Source organism: Tamandua tetradactyla, chromosome 14, assembly GCF_023851605.1.
Source record: "Tamandua tetradactyla isolate mTamTet1 chromosome 14, mTamTet1.pri, whole genome shotgun sequence".
NCBI lineage: Eukaryota > Metazoa > Chordata > Mammalia > Pilosa > Myrmecophagidae > Tamandua > Tamandua tetradactyla.
In genome coordinates this window covers 37179969-37199286 of record NC_135340.1, presented here as the reverse complement: position 1 = coordinate 37199286, position 19318 = coordinate 37179969, and the positions used below count along the sequence as shown (strand labels likewise).

General features: G+C 35.5%; 1 protein-coding gene and 1 pseudogene across 1 annotated transcript; both read right to left on the bottom strand.

The window, feature by feature from the left end:
• Positions 1 to 2649: 2649 nt before the first annotated feature.
• On the bottom strand, positions 2650 to 3548 carry LOC143654941 (olfactory receptor 4K3-like; annotated as a pseudogene).
• A 9863-nt stretch (positions 3549 to 13411) lies between these two features.
• Positions 13412 to 15232, bottom strand: LOC143655314 (endogenous retrovirus group K member 5 Gag polyprotein-like). The gene has a single exon (XM_077126694.1). The coding sequence runs from the start codon at positions 15230 to 15232 to the stop codon at positions 13412 to 13414; it is 1821 nt and encodes a 606-aa protein (XP_076982809.1).
• Between the last annotated feature and the right edge of the window lie 4086 nt (positions 15233 to 19318).

Here is a 19318-nt window from a genome sequence, read left to right as displayed (position 1 = left end):
GCAGAGTCAATGTTACCTGCATTAAATAAAAAAGAAAAATCATAAGGCCAAGTTTTCTGCTTGAGAAATTTGCCATAGTTTTCATGCTTGGGGAAGAGGGTAAGAAGGCTAAAGTTATAAGCTAAAAAATTCTTAAGGACAAAATTGATACCTTGAAATCCTCAAGATAAGCAGAAAAGGACCTATCAGAGTTGCAATAAAACTTGGAAGGGATATACCCAGGAAGCAGGCACAAATTAGAACTGGCTGGAGTCTCATAAAAACTAAAATCCAGATTCAACTCAACTCAATACCTGATTGGATTGAAGTGATCACAACTTAACATTTTAGGTCTAACATAGGATAATGCAAGTGGTTTCTCAGGTAATATATCAGAATAGAGCTTCTTTATGCACAATGTCTAACATATATGAAATATGATAAGAAGCAGGGATATGTGACCCATAATTAAGTGGAAAATAGTTCATGGAAACAGACCACAGATGAGCCAATTATTGAAATTAGCGGAAAATAAGTTTAGGTAAATATTAATCATTTTAAATAGATATTAAGAAGTTAAAAAAATAATGAAACAATGAAATATTTCAACAGAGAATCTGCATATCTAAGGCAGAACAAAATTACATTTTAGAACTGAAAAAATTTAGGATAGGCTTAAAAGTAGTAACAGCAGAAGAAGGAGTCAGTGGACACAAATTTGCAGAAGAAAAAAACAAAAAATAAAAAGAACAAAAAAAGTAAAAAAAATAGAAATTTGCAAAAATGTAAAACAGTGCCATATTTCTCATTGCATTCTTTATTTTGCTTTGGAAACTGTATCTATTTTTCATACAGTATATTATTTATTTTAAGATCCAATGGCTTTTTATTGCTACTTTTAAATGTTAATGAATACACTTTTTAAAAATTATTCAGCTTTAATTTCTAATGTAGTAAATATTAGTAGATATAATCCACATAAACAGAAGCTCTTTGGGTCAGCAATCATTTTAAAACTGTATAAGAATCTTGAGATAAAAATGTTTAAGGAACACTGGACTAGATTATTTGAAGATTATTAATTTCACCCTTGAGATATAAAATCTTACTTGACTATGATGGGGTGAGTATAGGGTGAAGAGATGTCTTAAGGATGTCATAACTTTTCTGGGGTCATAGAAATAACATTGAGGTTCGTATATTGTGAAAATGTAACAGTTTGGCTTAATTCAATACTTGACTTTATGTGGCCTAGGGAATAGGACTGTGTAGGTCACTTAACATCCCAAGGGCCACCTGAGACAAGGCGCTTCCCAGCCCCAATTGTGGATGCCCTAAATGCCAACTACATCCTAAAACTGAAACATGCTTCTTAACATGCTGTTTTATTCAATTATGTATTTACACAATTCTCAATTGCAAACAGTTTTGGAAAAAAGTGTTTAATTTTTTTCTGTAACCTATATGGTGGTACAAGCTAACCTGACCTTTCTCATTGAGCAGCAAATCCTAACCTTCACTAGATGTGAAGCTAGTAGTCATAGTTTTTATTCATTGCATTATAATATGAATATTTATCTATTTTACTGTAGAAATAAACAATTTTAATTTTTAGTTTATGCTTCAGACTCAATTTGGAGTGGTAGAAAATATATAGGGCTATATAATCTTTAAAAACTTTATGAAACTCAATGTACTTCTAGCTCTATAGATTTCAGATAAGGGAGAGTACCTTTCTGAAACATAGTGTAGGAAGAAATCCCATGAAAGTGCAAGTTTTGTTGTGTGTAGTAATGAGAAATTCATCACCTTAACACAGTCTAGTTGCAATCAATCTGAGCACTGCAGTGAATTAATGAATATTTTATTGCTTCAGAATGAGGTTTTCTTAATTTAACCTCCGAATATTTTTCTCTGCTTTATCTGGAACAGATAAGTTATTTCCTAACCAATTTATTAATAGAGAAGAAGCAAAATCCTCAAAGGTTACAAATATATATACCACATTTTTAATATAAATCATCTAAAAACAATATGCTGTTTAACAAATGGCCAAGACACAAAAGTGGGGATCAATTTTATCTCCCTAGAATATGATTGTCATTCAGTTTTTTCCTTAATGAGAGAAGCAATGCTAATGATGATCTTTAAAAGTATTCATGTTACTGAGAGACCTATGTAAATAAATTAATTAGGTGGAATGTTCCCTAATTGAGTGACTAATTTATTGATTGTTAAAAATAGTATATTCAATTTGCTGTTTCAGTGAGCAAAATTAAAAGAGAAGATCTATGTGAAATGCTTAACTCAAGGAAATGCTTAGCATAATGGAAGTTTCAATATATGGTGGTGAATGTCATAAAAGCAGCATGATTAGTAGTATCATCAATATTTTTAACAATTTAAAGTTATCTTTGAGTATCAAAATCATAGTTGCAAAGTCTAGCCAATTTAGATTAGCTTGCATTCAATGATCAATCTATGACTGTAGAATAGAAGGTTATTGACATAACCATACAACTGGAGATATACAGATTTCCATATGTGAATTGGGAAATGTTTCCAAGTCCAGAAAGACAGTACAGGAGTAGTTAAATTAAGGATCATGCATGGACATACTGATAATGTGAGACCCTAAAATACTCACTGCTAGCTACACTAAAGTCATAGTCATCTTATGGCATTTTTAATCTCTTTGTTTCTTAGGGTATAAACAGATGGATTCAGGAGAGGTGTAATGACTGCATAAAATACAGCAAGAAACTTGTCTATCCAAGTGATGTTGAGTGGCCACAATTAAATGAAAATGCAGGTCCCAAAGAATAATACCACCACAGTGATGTGAGCAGTGCAGGTAGAGAGAGCCTTGGATGCTCCATCCTTAGAATGAAGGCAGACAGTAAAAACAATATAAGAGCAAGAGATTAGCAGCATAATGAAGCAGATAGTTGCCAGTATCCCACTGTCAGCATTTATCAACATTTCCAGAACATAGGTGTCCATGCAGGCTAGCTTGATAACCAATGGAATATCACAGAAAAAGCTATCCATTCTCTGGGTCCACAGAAAGGCAGCTTAACAATCAGAGCTAGTTGACTTATTGAGTGAATAAAGCCAATGATCCATGATGTCATCACTAACCCAATGCACATTTGTCTGTTCATGATGCTAGAATAATGGAGTGGCTTGCAGATGGCCACATAATGGTTGTATGCCATTGACACAAGCAGCAGCATCTCACCCCCTCCAAAGAAATGTCCAATGAAAATCTGGCACATGCAACCTCCAAAGGAGATGGCCTTGTTTTCCTTGAGAAAGTCTGTGATCATTTTAGGTGTAGTAACTGAGGAAAGGCAGAAGTCAATAAAAGAGAGATTGGCTAAGAGGAAGTACATGGGGGAGTGGAGGCTGAAGTCAGTAATGATTAAGAAAACAATAAAAGTGTTGCCTAAAATGGTGATCAAATAAAGTGAAGAAAATATCAATAGGAGAAAGACCTGTATCTTCCATGATTCTCAAAGTCCAAGAATAATAATTTCAGGTACCACAGACTGGTTTACTTCTTCCATTTTTCCAGTTTGTTCTAACTTCATCCAAAAATGAAAGGCATGAAATTAATTTTCAGAATAACCAATATGTGTGTCATGATAATGTCTGATATTTGCTAATGGGAGTGTTTCCTAATACAAGCACTTTGGACAATAGTTTAGGTCTTATAAAGTTCAACTTTCACATGTCTCATGACCCAGCAATTTCATTTCTATGTACATGCTTGAGTTAAACTTCTGCATATACATAAGAGGAGAAATTTAAAAGAATGTCACTGATGGAGATATATGAATAAATTGTGGTATATTTACATAATGGAATATTATTTAGAGTTACAAGAATGAAGTAAGCTACATGAAATGAGGTAGGAAATAATAATGAAGGAAAGAAATTCAAAAGAAATCCATTTAACAACACTTTTCATAAAGTGCATAGCAATAAAAGGACTATATTTTGCAGGAATTAGTATACATGATAAAACTATGTAGGAATGAAAAAGACAATATGTAAGGTATATAATCTCAGGTGAGAAGAGGTCAAAGCTGAGGATGAGAAGGAATATATGAGCAGGTTATATTATCAATTATGAAGTTCATATATTAGACCATGCTTCCATAGCTGTAACTTTATTATTGAATAAATAGCTAAACAAATGAATCAAAAAAGGGCCTAGAAAAATGAAGAGAATGTGTTATGAATACTTATTATTTCTGCAATACTCTAGACTTGGTACAATGCTTTTTTCCTTCAGTATAATAATTTTGTTTAGAGCTGTATGTCAGAAAAATATTTGTATACATAAATTTAAATCACTAGAACAATACTTAGCACATTGCCAAAAGTCAATAATTGTCTCATTATTAAACAAATAAATGAATTAATCTGTAAAATATAGAGGTATTACTACTTACATGGCCAAATCACAAACATATTTTTACCAATAAATGTAGTTAACTAAGTACAAAGGGCAGAAAAAGTAGTCAAGGGAAATGTGGATAATCCTCAGTAAGAGAATAAATATTTTAGTCATAAAATAATAAACTATGAGCATAAGGAAGCAATGTCCCCTGAAAATAAAACTCAATCTTTATTTTATTTTATTTTGAGAAAATTTCAAAGCCAAGGTAAATTTCAGCCACAGGTAATCCTAAGATTTAGCTTGTGGACAGAGCTATAAAATGTGTCCTTAAGCCTGCTTACCAGATGTTCTAGGGTCATGGAAAATATTATCCGATTTCAATGTCTGATTCAAAATATACATGACTCCTGACCAACTAAAAGCTCGAAATTCCTGCATGGACCAAAATGAACCAAATCTGGGAGCAAAATCTGATTCATTACTTGAGGGGGGAAAAAAGCGTTATAAACGAGAACATCCTGTCATCTGAGATACTGGCTACAAAATTTTAGAGTTAGACAATTCCCTACATTTTCAATATTTTATTAGAAAACAAATTTCACTTAGTCCCAACTGCCTTCACCTGTGAGCCATCATTCCTAAAATATATTATCTATTCTTTCTTATACTCATTAACTAATGGCTTTCTTTTTGCAATACAAAATAAATGACATATACAAACCAATGAGATTTCTTATATTGACATAGTAGAGAATATAGAAACTTTGTCTCTAGAAAGCTCTCTTTTGTCTTTTAAATTAACTACTTAAAAATGATAATTACCTCAAGCTGTAAAATAAATGTATTATTTTTCTTTCTTGCTCTCTGTTTCTCTCCTTACTAGTCTTTCCCCTCCCAATTGCTCTTCATTATTATTATTATTTTATTTTGGGGTCTTAAGGGCTTTGCCACAATAGACCATTTATCTTTAATAGCAATTATTATTTCCTGATGACTAAAATCATTTCCTGTTGCCAAAGTTTGATCCAGCTAGATAGAACTTTTTTTTAATTTTGCATTTTCTACAGAGTTCAGGGCTATGCAAAATACTTTTGATCACTATTTCATGACCATGATAACTAATTAGGTTCATTTCACAGTTGAAAATCTGAGTCAACCAAAGGCAAAATGCCCAAAGTAGCACACACAATAAAGAGAAGATTTACTATAGTTAGCTTTTGAAAAGAATGCTGGTTTAGAAAAGAATTTGGTTTGGTTGAAATCATAGGAATATGAATTCTACGAATCTTGAAAAACAGAAATATTCTTCCTTAGAATAAATGCCCTATGAAAAGGTAACTAAAATAAAAAGAAATATGAATGTTCAACAGATTTAAGAAAACTTTTCTATGTATCTATAATTCTATTATTGCTCTTGGTACTGTTTGTTTCAAATTTTCATTAATTTAGCTTAGACTTACCAGTAGTATTGCAAATAATTGAAGTTGTTATTGATGATATGGTTTTTAAATTTCATCAGTGTTGTCAGACCTGAGGGATGAAAATAAGAATAGATTAGGAAATAGATAAAAAAAAAAGGCTATTTTTTCTACTCAAGTCAACAAGAATTTATTCAGTAATTTCTTACCAGGTTCCCTAATCATTACTGAGTACTTCAGGTGAAAAAGAAACAAACCCTCAGTGCTGTGGGTTTTGCCAAGGAAATAAAAGCCTCTGCCTTCATTTTCACCTCATTACTTTTTTAAAGTTTTTATTATGGTTTTTAATTGAATTACAAGAGAGAAAGTATTACAACTAAAATAATTCATATTAAACATATTAATATTTTGTAAGAATGTTAACATTACATGTGTCCTAAATGTGAAAGGTAGTTCTCTAGATTCCAAGAGTATATAATTGTAAGTCAAATGACTGAAATGAGAACTCACTGAGGAGATTAAAATTTAGGAAAATAAAAATTAATAAAATAAAAATGAGGCCACCTTATTCTCTTTAAATGAGCTTCTAAAATTGTCATGCTCACCCTGAGACTCTCCCCGCCTCCTCCACACTGAAGGTGCTAGGGAACTTTCACTCACATTTCCTAACAGTCTTCATAATGTTTGTAGGTCTTAGCATAATTAGCAGAAATCTCAGAGTTGAAAAGAAACTGTGACTGTGGTGCACACTCTGTGTTCTCTGAACCCAGTCCATGCCCTGGTACCATTCTGCATTTCCTTCTTTTCAGGTTCCAAGGGCATTTTCATTTCCATGTTAAGACACCAGTACTTACAGGTTTTGGGAAATTTTTCTTTGCATTTTCTATCATGTTCTTCTTAACCTATTTTTTCTATCATGCTTTTCTTAACCGATTTTCTAATATCCAATTTTTCTCCCTCTAGAAATTTTTGTTAATTACACACCCATACCAGTGCCTCAGGCAGACCCTTAGTCCAAGAGAACTGTGAACCCTGATGACTGGATTTTGGGGACCAGGCCTCCGTAATTTGGGCATCTAGGAAGCCCCAAGTCTGTTTACAAGGCACTCATTTTGGTGTTGTGAGCAGTACTGAAGTTCCCGACTTTAGTTGGGACCAGAAATTGTGCTATTTCTGGAAGTTATGCAGGATTTTCAAACAATCCCACAATGTATACATGGGAAAATGGTATTAAAATATTCTGAAATTATCTTAACTGTGCTAGAGGAAGGGAATTATTGAAGAAATTAAGAAATTCATAGAATATAGACTTTTTTTAACCAGAGGGAAATATCTGACCAGATTCCTCTCCATAGATAAAGCTTACTCCATATTCTAAATAGAGCCTGAAATAAAATCACATTTCAGCAAAAGAAACAATCCATTTTCTGCTATGACCAGAGTTCTTTGGAGAGCATTCTACTCAGTGAGGCATTTATTCATTGCAGAGAATAGCCTCTGGAGTGGGAAACTGCCGTGGTCCAGCCACAGCAGAGGGAACGGACTTGAAGGTGTGGAGGGTCGTCGGCGCGAGAAGAACACCAAGAGACAGCTTAGAGAATTTTTTTCTGAGAAGAGTTGCTTGGATTTATTTTTGCTTAACTGATTTTATACCCTTATTTTTGGCAAGGAAACAGGTATCACAGAATCATGGTTGTGTCATGGCTTACGTTTTAGGTAAAGTTACAGGTTCAGGGAAGCAAAGCGAAAGTACACATTTTGATTTTCTTAGGAACACTTACACAAGATTTTAATAGCAGCAAGATATTGGCTTAAACCACAGACATTGTGCTTGCAGTTTTCTGAGTTTAGACTTTCTTTTCCTATTATTCTACAGGTGAGGCAATATGTCAAGACCTATTTTAATCTGGTTAAAGGTTAGCTTGTTTTGATTAAAAGGTTACATTGTTTACTTAGATTTTTTATTGTTTTATAGCAATGGACCGGTGCCATGGTGGGGGAGTAAATTTCCAGGATGGCTCAATGCAGGGTTTTTTAATTGTAAGTGTTTACTTTCTATGGGGTACTTTTCTGTGACTTGTTCTAAAAGCACTTCTGCCTGCTGCATCTGCAGCATGACTTGCTTAATGGGGGCATCCCAACCTAATTTTTTCCAAACAGTCATTAACAAGGTTTTGCAATTTGTACAATTTGTATCATTTTTTCCAATTCTTTTGCTTTCTGATTCATTTTGATATAATGCTTGGAGCACAACCAGCAACAAGAAACACACAATTAGTGTCGTTAATCCCAGTATTTTTCTATTACACCATTTTATGCCTCGTCCTCTTTTGGGGCGTTGAAGGCCTTGCCACCGCCCTTCCTTCCAGGGAACCGTGTCAAACCGGGGAGGAAAAAGAGGACGCGGTATTTCCCCCTTTATTTTTTAAAATTTCTTTTTGCTGGACTCTCTCGATTTGCTTGATAGATGCTTTTATGGTTTTGATTGCTGCGGGAAAGCAAAAAATAATAATTAATATTATAGTCACAGTAAGGCCAAAGTTTACTACATTGGACCATCCAAAAATTGGGTTAAGATTTTGTAAGGAGGACCAAAGACTGTTTGCTAGGGTTTCATGTTCTGTTATATGTGCCTTACTTATGTCAGTTATTTGTTGTTGTAAAGCTAGAATATCTGGTGCTAGTTGAGTGTTATGCCATATTCCTTGTAAATGGGTTTTTACTTTTTCCCATGACTGCTCTGTTTCATTATAGGGTGCTGGGGTAATACATATCCATTTATAATTAACATGACACCGGGTGGTAAGTTGGGTTTTTAGATTTTGAATCTGGTTTCCTAAATAAATAACTGTATCTTCTAAGGCATCTACTCTAGTCTCTAAGTTTCTATCTAATTTTTCTTGTAGGGTTAAAGCTAAAGAAATATTATGAGTTAGAGTATTTACATGATGAGCAGTTTGTTGATTTTGAATGAGGGCTGTAGTTGATATAGCTAAAGAAGCAATAATGCTAATTAGAGTGGTAATTCCTAAAATTAACGTAGCTACAAAACGCTTAGGTCTCATTAAGTTGTTCAGCCTTTCCATAACTTGATAGCCAACATCATCAAACCATGGTTCATTTAACTTAACAGGTAATAAGACATAAGAAGGTTGATGCACAATAAGAAAAGTAGTATAATTTTTTGGCAAGCCAGAATTAATACAATTAGTAAGGAGACAGTTAGTGCACGTGATATGATAGGCATTATTCATTTGTGTGATATTAAACATGTGAGTATTTCCTACTAGAATAGCATGAGGTGCATTTACACATGCACGAATGCCGTAAGGAACAGGGGTTGAACTAGATGGGCGATATAACAACACCATATTAGTAGCAGCAAGCAGACGAAATAAGTTATTATATAAACCAGTTCAATTATGGGATGAAGCACTACTTTGATAAATGGGGGTCACTAATCCTGGGGTGAACCACCGTGTAAGGGGTTCCCCATCTGTAGGTAGACTCTTGTTATAAGTATATTTGTCTGTATTATTTATAATATATGCAGTATAATTATAATTAGGTGAGGAGACTGAAAAATCATAAATAGTAAGGTTACTTTTTACAGGGTGATATATGTTTGCTTTATGCAAAAAGCCACACTCAAGCCATTGGGGATAGCCTGTAGAGTGAATATTTTTCCAATAGATGTCCTTTTTAGGATATTTTTCTGTACAAGACTCAATCAAAGAGTTAAAATTTGAGGAAAGGTTTACATAACTTTCATTGTAGGTATGGTACCCAAGAGAAATCATGTTGAGCCCCCAGATGCTTCTTTTAGTTCCTTTATGACTTGGGGAATCAGTATAATATGACCGATAATTGATAGGCAAACAGCCAGGAGGAGGAGTCCCGGTTATTACAAAGCATAGAGGGGCTTCATCAGCATATCCGGTAAAATTAACATTATCAGTACTTTTAAAAGGAATAAGTGAACTAGGGAGTCCTCCCATAAGATTGGTATTATTAGTAAAGACCTTTAAGTTTTTATCCCCCCACGCAGTGGGGTGGAAAAGTGGTGGGTTAGGTATATAAGCCCAATATGATTTATTTACAGAAGAACCAGATACCTGACAGGAAAGAAGTGCAATTATAGCCAGAAACAGGTGAATAGGAGTAGGAGTTTTTCCGGTTATTAGGACTACCCTTTCTGCATCAGCAGTAAGCTTTTTTATCTGCCCCCAAGTGGGCAGACTAGCTTGTCTGGTAGATTGAGCCTGCGGGGTAGAAGAGAGAGATAAATCTTCCATTCCAGGCACAAGATCTTCATCCATATTCTCCTGGGGGTAAGATGACGGGTTCTTCCACTGCGGAGGAAGAGGGGCTCTCCTCTTGTTCCCTCTCTGGGATGGGCGCCGATATGGGCCGAATGAGCCTATCGGGAATCCAGACTGGGGTTTCTGCATCCTGTGGGAAAATACAAGCATATCCTCGTCCGGATGTTAGTAACACATCAGGACCTTTCCATTGTCCAGTTAGCACATCCTTCCATTTTACTAAAATTTGAGGCTGTATAACTTTATTCCAATGTCTACTCATTGGAGTCTCACCTTTTTCATTTGCATTTAAGTGATTAATGACAAAAAGACTGTGATTAATGATGTGATGAGGTGATAAGTACTTACTTTCACTATCTTGCAGTTTAGTAATTTGGTGCTTTAATGTTTGGTGGGCTCTTTCCACCACCGCTTGACCTTGGGGATTATAGGGTATTCCAGTAGTATGTTTGATATGAAACTGATGACAAAATTGTTCAAAGCCTTTTGAGACATATGCAGGGGCATTGTCTGTTTTTATATGTTGAGGTTTTCCCATATAAGCCATAGATTGTATAACATGTTGTTTTACATCTTTTAAAGCCTCTCCTGTTCGTGCGGAGGCAAACAGAACATGTGAGTAAGTATCAATAGTAACATGTACAAAAGCTAACTTTCCAAATTCTTTAATATGAGTTACATCCATTTGCCATAAAGCATTGGGTTTTAAACCCTTAGGGTTTACTCCAGTATGCAACTGTGGCAGGTGCGTTATACAAATAGGACACTGTTTAATGATTTGTCTAGCCTGTTCCCGAGTGATTTTAAATTGTAACCTTAATGCTGTAGCATTTTGATGATGCAGTTTATGTGCATCTTGAGCTTGACTAACAGGAGTTTGTACTGGAAAGGCAGCATAGTTAGTAAGTTGGTCAGCTTTAGCATTACCTTCTGCTAATGGTCCTGGCAAATTACTATGACTTCTGATATGTGCTACAAAAAAGGGAAAATGTCTCTGGTGGATGAGTTGCTGTAATGTTAAAAGATAGTGACTAACAGTAGAATTTTCAGAAATATAAGCTGTTTCAATAACAGGAAATAAATTTTCCACATAAAGAGAGTCTGTGTATAAATTAAAGGCCTGAGGGAACAAATTAAAGACTTCTATCACTGCCAATAATTCAACTTTCTGAGCTGATTTTTCTTTTGTCTGTATTTGTTTTTGAAATTTTTTGGAATATATAGCAGCCGTCCCTTTAGCAGACCCGTCAGTGAAAATTAATTCTGCTGGGGGGGGTAGGGGTTGAACACAACACCTTTGTGGAAACATAACGGGGTGTTTTTGTATAAATTGCAGTATAGGATCTGAGGGAAAATGATGTTTAATTTCCCCTTTAAATGCAGTTAAATTTATCATCCACTCATCATTATATTGTAATAAATGTTCTAATTGATTTTTAGTATAAGGAACTATTATACAGGAGGGATCAGCCCCTAACAATTGTTTACTTAGATTTCTTCCTTGAATGATTAATTCTGCCACTAAGTCTGGATATGGTTTTAAATTTTTATGCTGATTTATTCAGAGGTGTATCCATTCTATTGGACCTGTCTGCCATAGACAAGCAGTAGGTAAAAAAGGGGTATCTAATATTATTAGAGCCCACTCTTGTGCTATGTTTCTTCTTCTTAAATGACTTTGACTTAAAGCTTGATTTACTAATTGAAGTGCTTGATAGGCTTCAGCTGTAATCCCTCGTTTTGATGTAGGTTGAGAATCACCTTTTAAAATATCGAATAGGGGTTTTAATTCTACAGTAGTTAACTTTATGTAAGGTCTAATCCAATTTATATCTCCCAGTAGTTTTTGAAAATCATTTAAGGTTTTTAATTGATCAACTCGAATTTCCATTTTTTGTGGGATTACTCTGTCTTGTTTAATTACTCTTCCTAAGTAATTGTATGGAGGCTGTTTCTGAATTTTTTCTGGTGCTACTATAAGTCCTTGTTGTTGGAGGTTGAGAATTAGCTATTCCAAAATGTAATGTAAGTAATGGTAGTTTGAATGTGCTAATAGTATATCATCCATGTAATGGATTAAATATACTTCAGGGTATTTTTCCCTAATATTCTTGATTGCATTGTCTACATATTTTTGACATAATGTGGGGCTATTTTTCATTCCCTGAGGTAAAACTTTCCATTGATACCTTTGATAAGGTCGCTTAAAATTTGTTGAAGGAACACTGAAAGCAAAGCGCTTACAATCCATTGGATGCAGGGGGATGGTAAAAAAACAATCTTGCAAATCGATCACTACAATATTTGTATTGATTGGGATTCCAGTAGGTGACGGTAAACCTGGCTGTAAAGCTCCCATAGTCTCCATAGTTTTATTTACTGCTCTTAAGTCATGTAATAGCCTCCACTTTCCTGATTTCTTTTTTATTGCAAATATAGGAGTATTCCAGGGGCTAGTAGAGGGTTCTATATGCCCCTTTTCTAATTGTTCCTTAACCAGGTTTTGTACCACTTCTAATTTCTCTATATTTAACGGCCACTGTTCGATCCATACCGGATCATTTGACTTCCATTGTATACGATCCGCAGTAGGAACAACAGTGGCCTTTAAGCTAAAAAAGTCTCAGATGATGTAACTAACTGTACCTCCATTTGCTGTAAGATATCTCTTCCCCACAAAGAGAAAGGCAAGGTGGGTACTATATATGGCTGAAAAGTTCCTTGATTGCAGTCATCCTGCCACTTTAGTATCTGAGTGCTTTTAGCTATATTATGGGCCAAACCTACTCCAACTAATGGGGCAGATGACTGGGATATTGGCCATGAAGAGGGCCAGTCGTTTCCAGCTATACATGAAACATCTCCACCGGTATCCAATAACCCTTCTATAGGCTTTCCATTAATTAATAATTTTTTCATAGGCCTGGCTTGCTGAATTTTTTGAACCCAGGTCACAACATTGCTGGATCCAAAAGACCCCTTGTCTCTTTTTTGTAATAATGTAGAATTAGGTGTATTAGAGTAAGGAACAAGAAGGAGCTGTGCTATTCTCTGCCCAGGATGTAATTGAATAGTTTGTCCAACAGCTTGTACCATAAGCTTTATTTCCCCAGTATAATCTGAATCTATTACCCCAGGTAAGGTAAAAATGCCAGTCTTCGAAGCTGAGCTACGCCCTATAATTAGTCCCACTGTTCCCTCGGGTAGAGGACCTTTAACTCCAGTATTAAGTATTTGGACTGACATATCTGGTGAAATGATACAATGTTCTCTAACTGGCAAGTCTAATCCAGCGCTTCCAGGAGTTGCTCGGACCAAGTCATAGATGGAAAGGCAGTGCTTTTCACTGCTTCTTTCCCCCTGTTCTGATTCGGGGCCGGAGGACACCCCAGAAATTCGTTTTTTTGCTTATGAGGAACTATTGGCCCTTTTTGGAAAGGTGTAGACATAGGTCCAGGCGCCAATGGAGTGCCATCCTTGTGGTATTTTGACCTGCAATCTTTAGTCCAATAAAAGCCTTTAGCGCATCTACTGCACAAGGAGGTAGGCCTCAAATTTTGAGGCGAAATTTGGGGAGGCATTCCACCCGGAAGGGGGAGGCTCCCTTGGGTGTTCCTCACAGGGCACTCCCTACTAAGGTGTCCAAACTCTCCACATTTAAAACATCCCTTACCTCTATGAGGGTTTTGTGAATTCTGCTGCATATTTTTTAAGAGTTGTTGATAAGGCAGCCCTTGAAGGGCAGCTGCCATTGCTAGGCCCTGAACATATGCGGGGAAGGCATCCGCGCACATTTTTATATAATCAGTTAGAGAACCAGATTTTCTGATTGGCCTGAGCAACGCCTGACAAGTGCTGTTGGCATTTTCAAAAGCTAGTTGTTTCAAAACAATGTCTTTGGCTTCTTGACTTCCTGTTAATTTTTCTACATTTAGTTCCAGTCTAGCTACAAAATCTTCATACGGTTCCTGAGCAGCTTGTTTAATAGTGCTAAGAAAGGAGGACTTTAAATCTCCAGCTGGCAGCTGCCTCCAAGCCAAAACTGCAATTCTAGAGACTTCCTGTAAAGTTTCCCGAGTGAGCTCAAGCTGGGTTTTTGGGTCGGCATATGGACCTTCCCCTATTAACATGGAAAGTGTGATCCAGTTTTGGGGTCTCTTTAATAAATTTTTCTGCACTAGCCCTTTTGCCTTCTCCTCATAATCTGCTTTCCATAACAAAAAACTCCTGGGGGCTAGACAAGATCGCGCAGTAGAAAACCAATCAAAAGGAGAGAGCCATTCACTGGCTACATTATCAAGTAGTTGTAATGTATACGGGGAAGTCGGGCCAAGATCTTTGACAGCCATTTTTAATTCTTTTATTAGTTTAAAAGGGAGCGGTTCCCATTGAGGGGGCGAATTATCATCTCCCCATATCACAGGATAACACTTTAACTCTGTGTTGCCCTGAGCTTTAGCCTCTTTAACTGCACCCATAAAGCCTACACACAAAGGCGTGATATGAGCTTGCGGCTTTAAACGTGGCCTAGGTTTCTTTTTCTTTTTTATTTCAGGTGCCGACGCACTGAAGAAGGAACTGACATTGTTATGTTCATATTGAGCCGCTATTCTTTCCAATTCATCTACTTCGAAAGGATTAAGTTTATCCTCTCTTTCTGACTCTGCTTCACTTTCACTTTCTGAGGAGCTAGAATGGTCTTTCTGTATATTATAAGCAGGAGGCCTCTCTATACTGGTATAACTGCCTGTTTTAGTCATAGCTGTAACTAATGGTTGCTCTTCTTCAGTCGCCACTTCTTTGGCCATGCAAATAGCCTCATGTGTGGGGTCAAAACTATCTTTAAGGACATTCCATAGGGCAAAAGCATCAATAGGGACTCCATCTGGTCCATTTTTAGTATAATATTCTTTCATTTGTTTTCCTACTTTTTGCCAAGTATCTAAGTTAACAGTCCCTTCTTCTGGGAACCAGGGAGAAACATTTTGCACAAAAGAAAAAAATTCTCTAAGCTGTCTGCTGGTAACATTTATACCTCTCTTTTTCAACATATGCTTTGTTATATCTACAAACAAGGAGCATTCCTTAGACTCCGTATGTCCCATGATTACTCGCTCTATCCGTACTTCCCAAGTACCTGACCATAGCCAGAGGCCTGCAGTGCCTTATAGCGAGAGCCTTATACCCTCCCGTAAAAGAGAAAGCTTACGCTCAAGTCCCTGTTCGGGCGCCACTTGCCGCGGTCCAGCCGCAGCAGAGGGAACGGGCTTGAAGGTGTGGAGGGTCGTCGGCGCGAGAAGAACACCAAGAGACAGCTTAGAGAATTTTTTTCTGAGAAGAGTTGCTTGGATTTATTTTTGCTTAACTGATTTTATACCCTTATTTTTGGCAAGGAAACAGGTATCACAGAATCATGGTTGTGTCATGGCTTACGTTTTAGGTAAAGTTACAGGTTCAGGGAAGCAAAGCGAAAGTACACGTTTTGATTTTCTTAGGAACACTTACACAAGATTTTAATAGCAGCAAGATATTGGCTTAAACCACAGACATTGTGTTTGCAGTTTTCTGAGTTTAGACTTTCTTTTCCTATTATTCTACAGGTGAGGCAATATGTCAAGACCTATTTTAATCTGGTTAAAGGTTAGCTTGTTTTGATTAAAAGGTTACATTGTTTACTTAGATTTTTTATTGTTTTATAGCAATGGACCGGTGCCATGGTGGGGGAGTAAATTTCCAGGATGGCTCAATGCAGGGTTTTTTAATTGTAAGTGTTTACTTTCTATGGGGTACTTTTCTGTGACTTGTTCTAAAAGCACTTCTGCCTGCTGTATCTGCAGCATGACTTGCTTAATGGGGGCGTCCCAACCTAATTTTTTCCAAACAGTCATTAACAAGGTTTTGCAATTTGTACAATTTGTATCATTTTTTCCAATTCTTTTGCTTTCTGATTCGTTTTGATATAATGCTTGGAGCACAACCAGCAAAAAGAAACACACAATTAGTGTCGTTAATCCCAGTATTTTTCTATTACACCATTTTATGCCTCGTCCTCTTTTGGGGCATTGAAGGCCTTGCCACCGCCCTTCCTTCCAGGGAACCGTGTCAAACCGGGGAGGAAAAAGAGGACGCAGCAGGAAACTTTCAAGCTGTCTATGCCGTGTTCCTTGGGGACCTTTTAGTTTTGGAGTTTCTCTGAATTGACAACATCATCTGATAGTTTGCCTTTTGTGAAAGTCAAAGATAGTGAGACCTATGAATATAAGTATAAATATTGTAATAATAAGAACTAAACAAAGATTTAAAATCTTAATTTTTTTTAAATGGAAAACATTACTTTATTTGAAAACCACACTCTTAACTTCCTGTCTGTCAGAATAGGATGATTTGTGAAATGGTAAGAGGCAACTGGCTGTGGGAGATTACCCATGAGCTAATCTCCAACAACAACAGTGCCCAGGTTTGAATGGCCAATCTCAATTACTGATTTGGTGGGGTTGGAATGGGGTTTAAAATTCGTTGTGCTTACTTGAGCAATTTCCAGATATAACATATTAGGGAAAAAAAGAAAAAGCATTATTCACATTATTATAAAACAAAACAATTATTGAAGCCTGCATTTTATTTACAAAATATTATATGAATTCAGTTTTATTACTCAAGTTTCCAACACTTTTTATGTTTGAGAAGTAAAAATACCTTTTATTATTTTTAGTTTTATCACCAGAAATAGCATCTGTCCATATTTTGATATATATAGTTTCATTTTTCTTTCAATATAATTCCATAATTGTATATGCATGTATCAACATATATATATATATATTTGGAAAGTTCTTGTTTATTTTTGCACATATGGGATTTCATACATGGAAGAGTTTTCAAAATTCAAATTTAGTTACAAACTAAGCTGGTTTGCTTAAACATTATTTATTCAAATATCTTTTAGAGAAAATATATTTAAAACATGATTCCTTTTCTGTTAGAAGATGACAATTTTTCATTTGGTTTCCAATTTTTACTACTATATAGAACAAATGTGATTGAATTTAAAAATCCACTTAAACATATTTTAATGCATATTTTCTAAATACAGGCTTTTCAGAAAAAAAATTTACAAAATAGATATCAGTGGCTGAGAAACTTCAAATAGAGTCAAGAGGCTTTTCTAGAAGCTACTTGTATGCAAGCTTCAGCTAGATATTGCTATTTATCATAGTTTGCAACCCTCAGGAAAAACTATTCCTGCCAACCCTAAAGAAAACCTAGTGCATTATATAAAATTCTACAAAAGTTCCATGCACTTTTAGGGTAACTTTACAGAAACCTACAATCTTCAGATGGGTATCTGGGCCAGATAAGTCCTGAAACTTAAAGGGGCAAGCCTTTCCAGAACATCAGCTAGTTTCATCTCCCTACTTCTTATTATTGACACCCCTTCCAACATGAAAAAGTTAAAATGGGCATAGCACAAATATCCCTAAAAAGTGGGAGAAAAGATCAAAGTGATGGTGGAGTTATTCAGAGAAGGTAGGGTTTAACAAACAAGTATGGTTACCAAATCTTTATATTGATATTTCTTTTAGTTGCCAGTGTTTGGAGTAACTGGAAGAAAAACTTAAAATTGTGGAATGGTAACCTATACAAAATTCTGAAATCTGTTCTATAACTACGAAATTTATTACTTTTTGCTTTTTGAAGTTTATTGCTTTTCATTTCACAATAAAATTTTTTTTTTAAATATAAGCCTTTCATACATTTCCCCTAGATTCTTCTTCACACATACTGCATTTGTTTAAGGAATGATTCTTGCCATTTGAGTTATAACTGAGAAGCTAGCATTTAAGGAATAATTATGACTACTCATTTTATAGCTATTCTTTTTACTTTCTGGTACATTAGAATAGACAGAGGAAAGTACCTGAGATCTTTGAACTGTACTCCAGCTGTTTTGATCTATGTTAATGATTGTATAGCTTTTACCTTGTGCCCTTGTGATTGCAAAAACCTTGTGAGTAACCTTCACTTGCCCTTATTTGTCCATTTTTTTTTTACTTTTGTGTCTTCTTATCACTAAAAACAGCCCCTAATGTTTATTAATGAAGGATCTTGGGTCAGTCTAGATCCACCCCCAGTTCAAAGTAATCTTGATAACCCAAACTGGCTCTAACCAATATGGGCCCACCTGACTTGTGCAGTAGTTTAGACTTTAATCTATGTCTCCCATACTGCCTTATAATATTAATATTATATTATAATATTAATATTAATCATGTTAAGGCCACCATTTTCTTACATGTGTTCTGTGACTTGACTAAGTATGTAATAAATTTGTTCATGGTCAATAATTAAATCACCTCTAACTACATCATCTGAGGTTATTATGCTCATTATCCTAGAGTCTTCACATCTTTTAATGCTATATAAAATCAGAATTACTGTAGTTCGGAGAGACAGATTTTTAGATAAAAGGCCAACTGATTTTCTGCTTCACACCTAGCAATACACTTTTTTTTCTTTTGAATTGAAATTTTGAGCACATCGTGCAAAATAATCCACCTCCTTTATGTCATAACAGGGTGTTGATGGCTCTAAGAACTCTGATAGACAGGATTTTTAAGGATAGACTTCATACCTCTTGATATAAATTTAGCAATGACAATTTTAGAGACACAGGTGTGAACAGTCAATACATGATAGTTTAGAGAATAATCTGAATTATAGGTAGAAAAGGATAGAAATGTCAACCACCAAAATGCACTGACAGTGGTAAGACTATATTTAGGATTCCTCAAGATCTTGAGAGCCTGCCATTATTGAGTCTGTGTAGTTGGACCTCTGAGTCATGGCAGACGCTGGGTTGGTTGTGAACATTTTTCTGAACTTCACAATTACCATTTCTTTATCTGAACCAATGTATCTATGAATTCTAGGGAACGAATGAATTTTTTGTTTCAGCTCCACCAAGTAAAGGGGGACAACAGTGTTGGATTCAACCAATTTCCTCAATAAAGAGGAATATTAGTCTTGTTACTCTTCAGATGATCTACTAACTATTACCTTAGTAGATCTTGTTCATCTATTGTCATATTAAAGTTGAAAGAATAGGAAGCTTCAGAGACACTGACCCAGGTAGATGAGCCTTTATATTGTAAAAGGCACCGGATATATGTTCTGCCTTAGGTTAGTCCCAT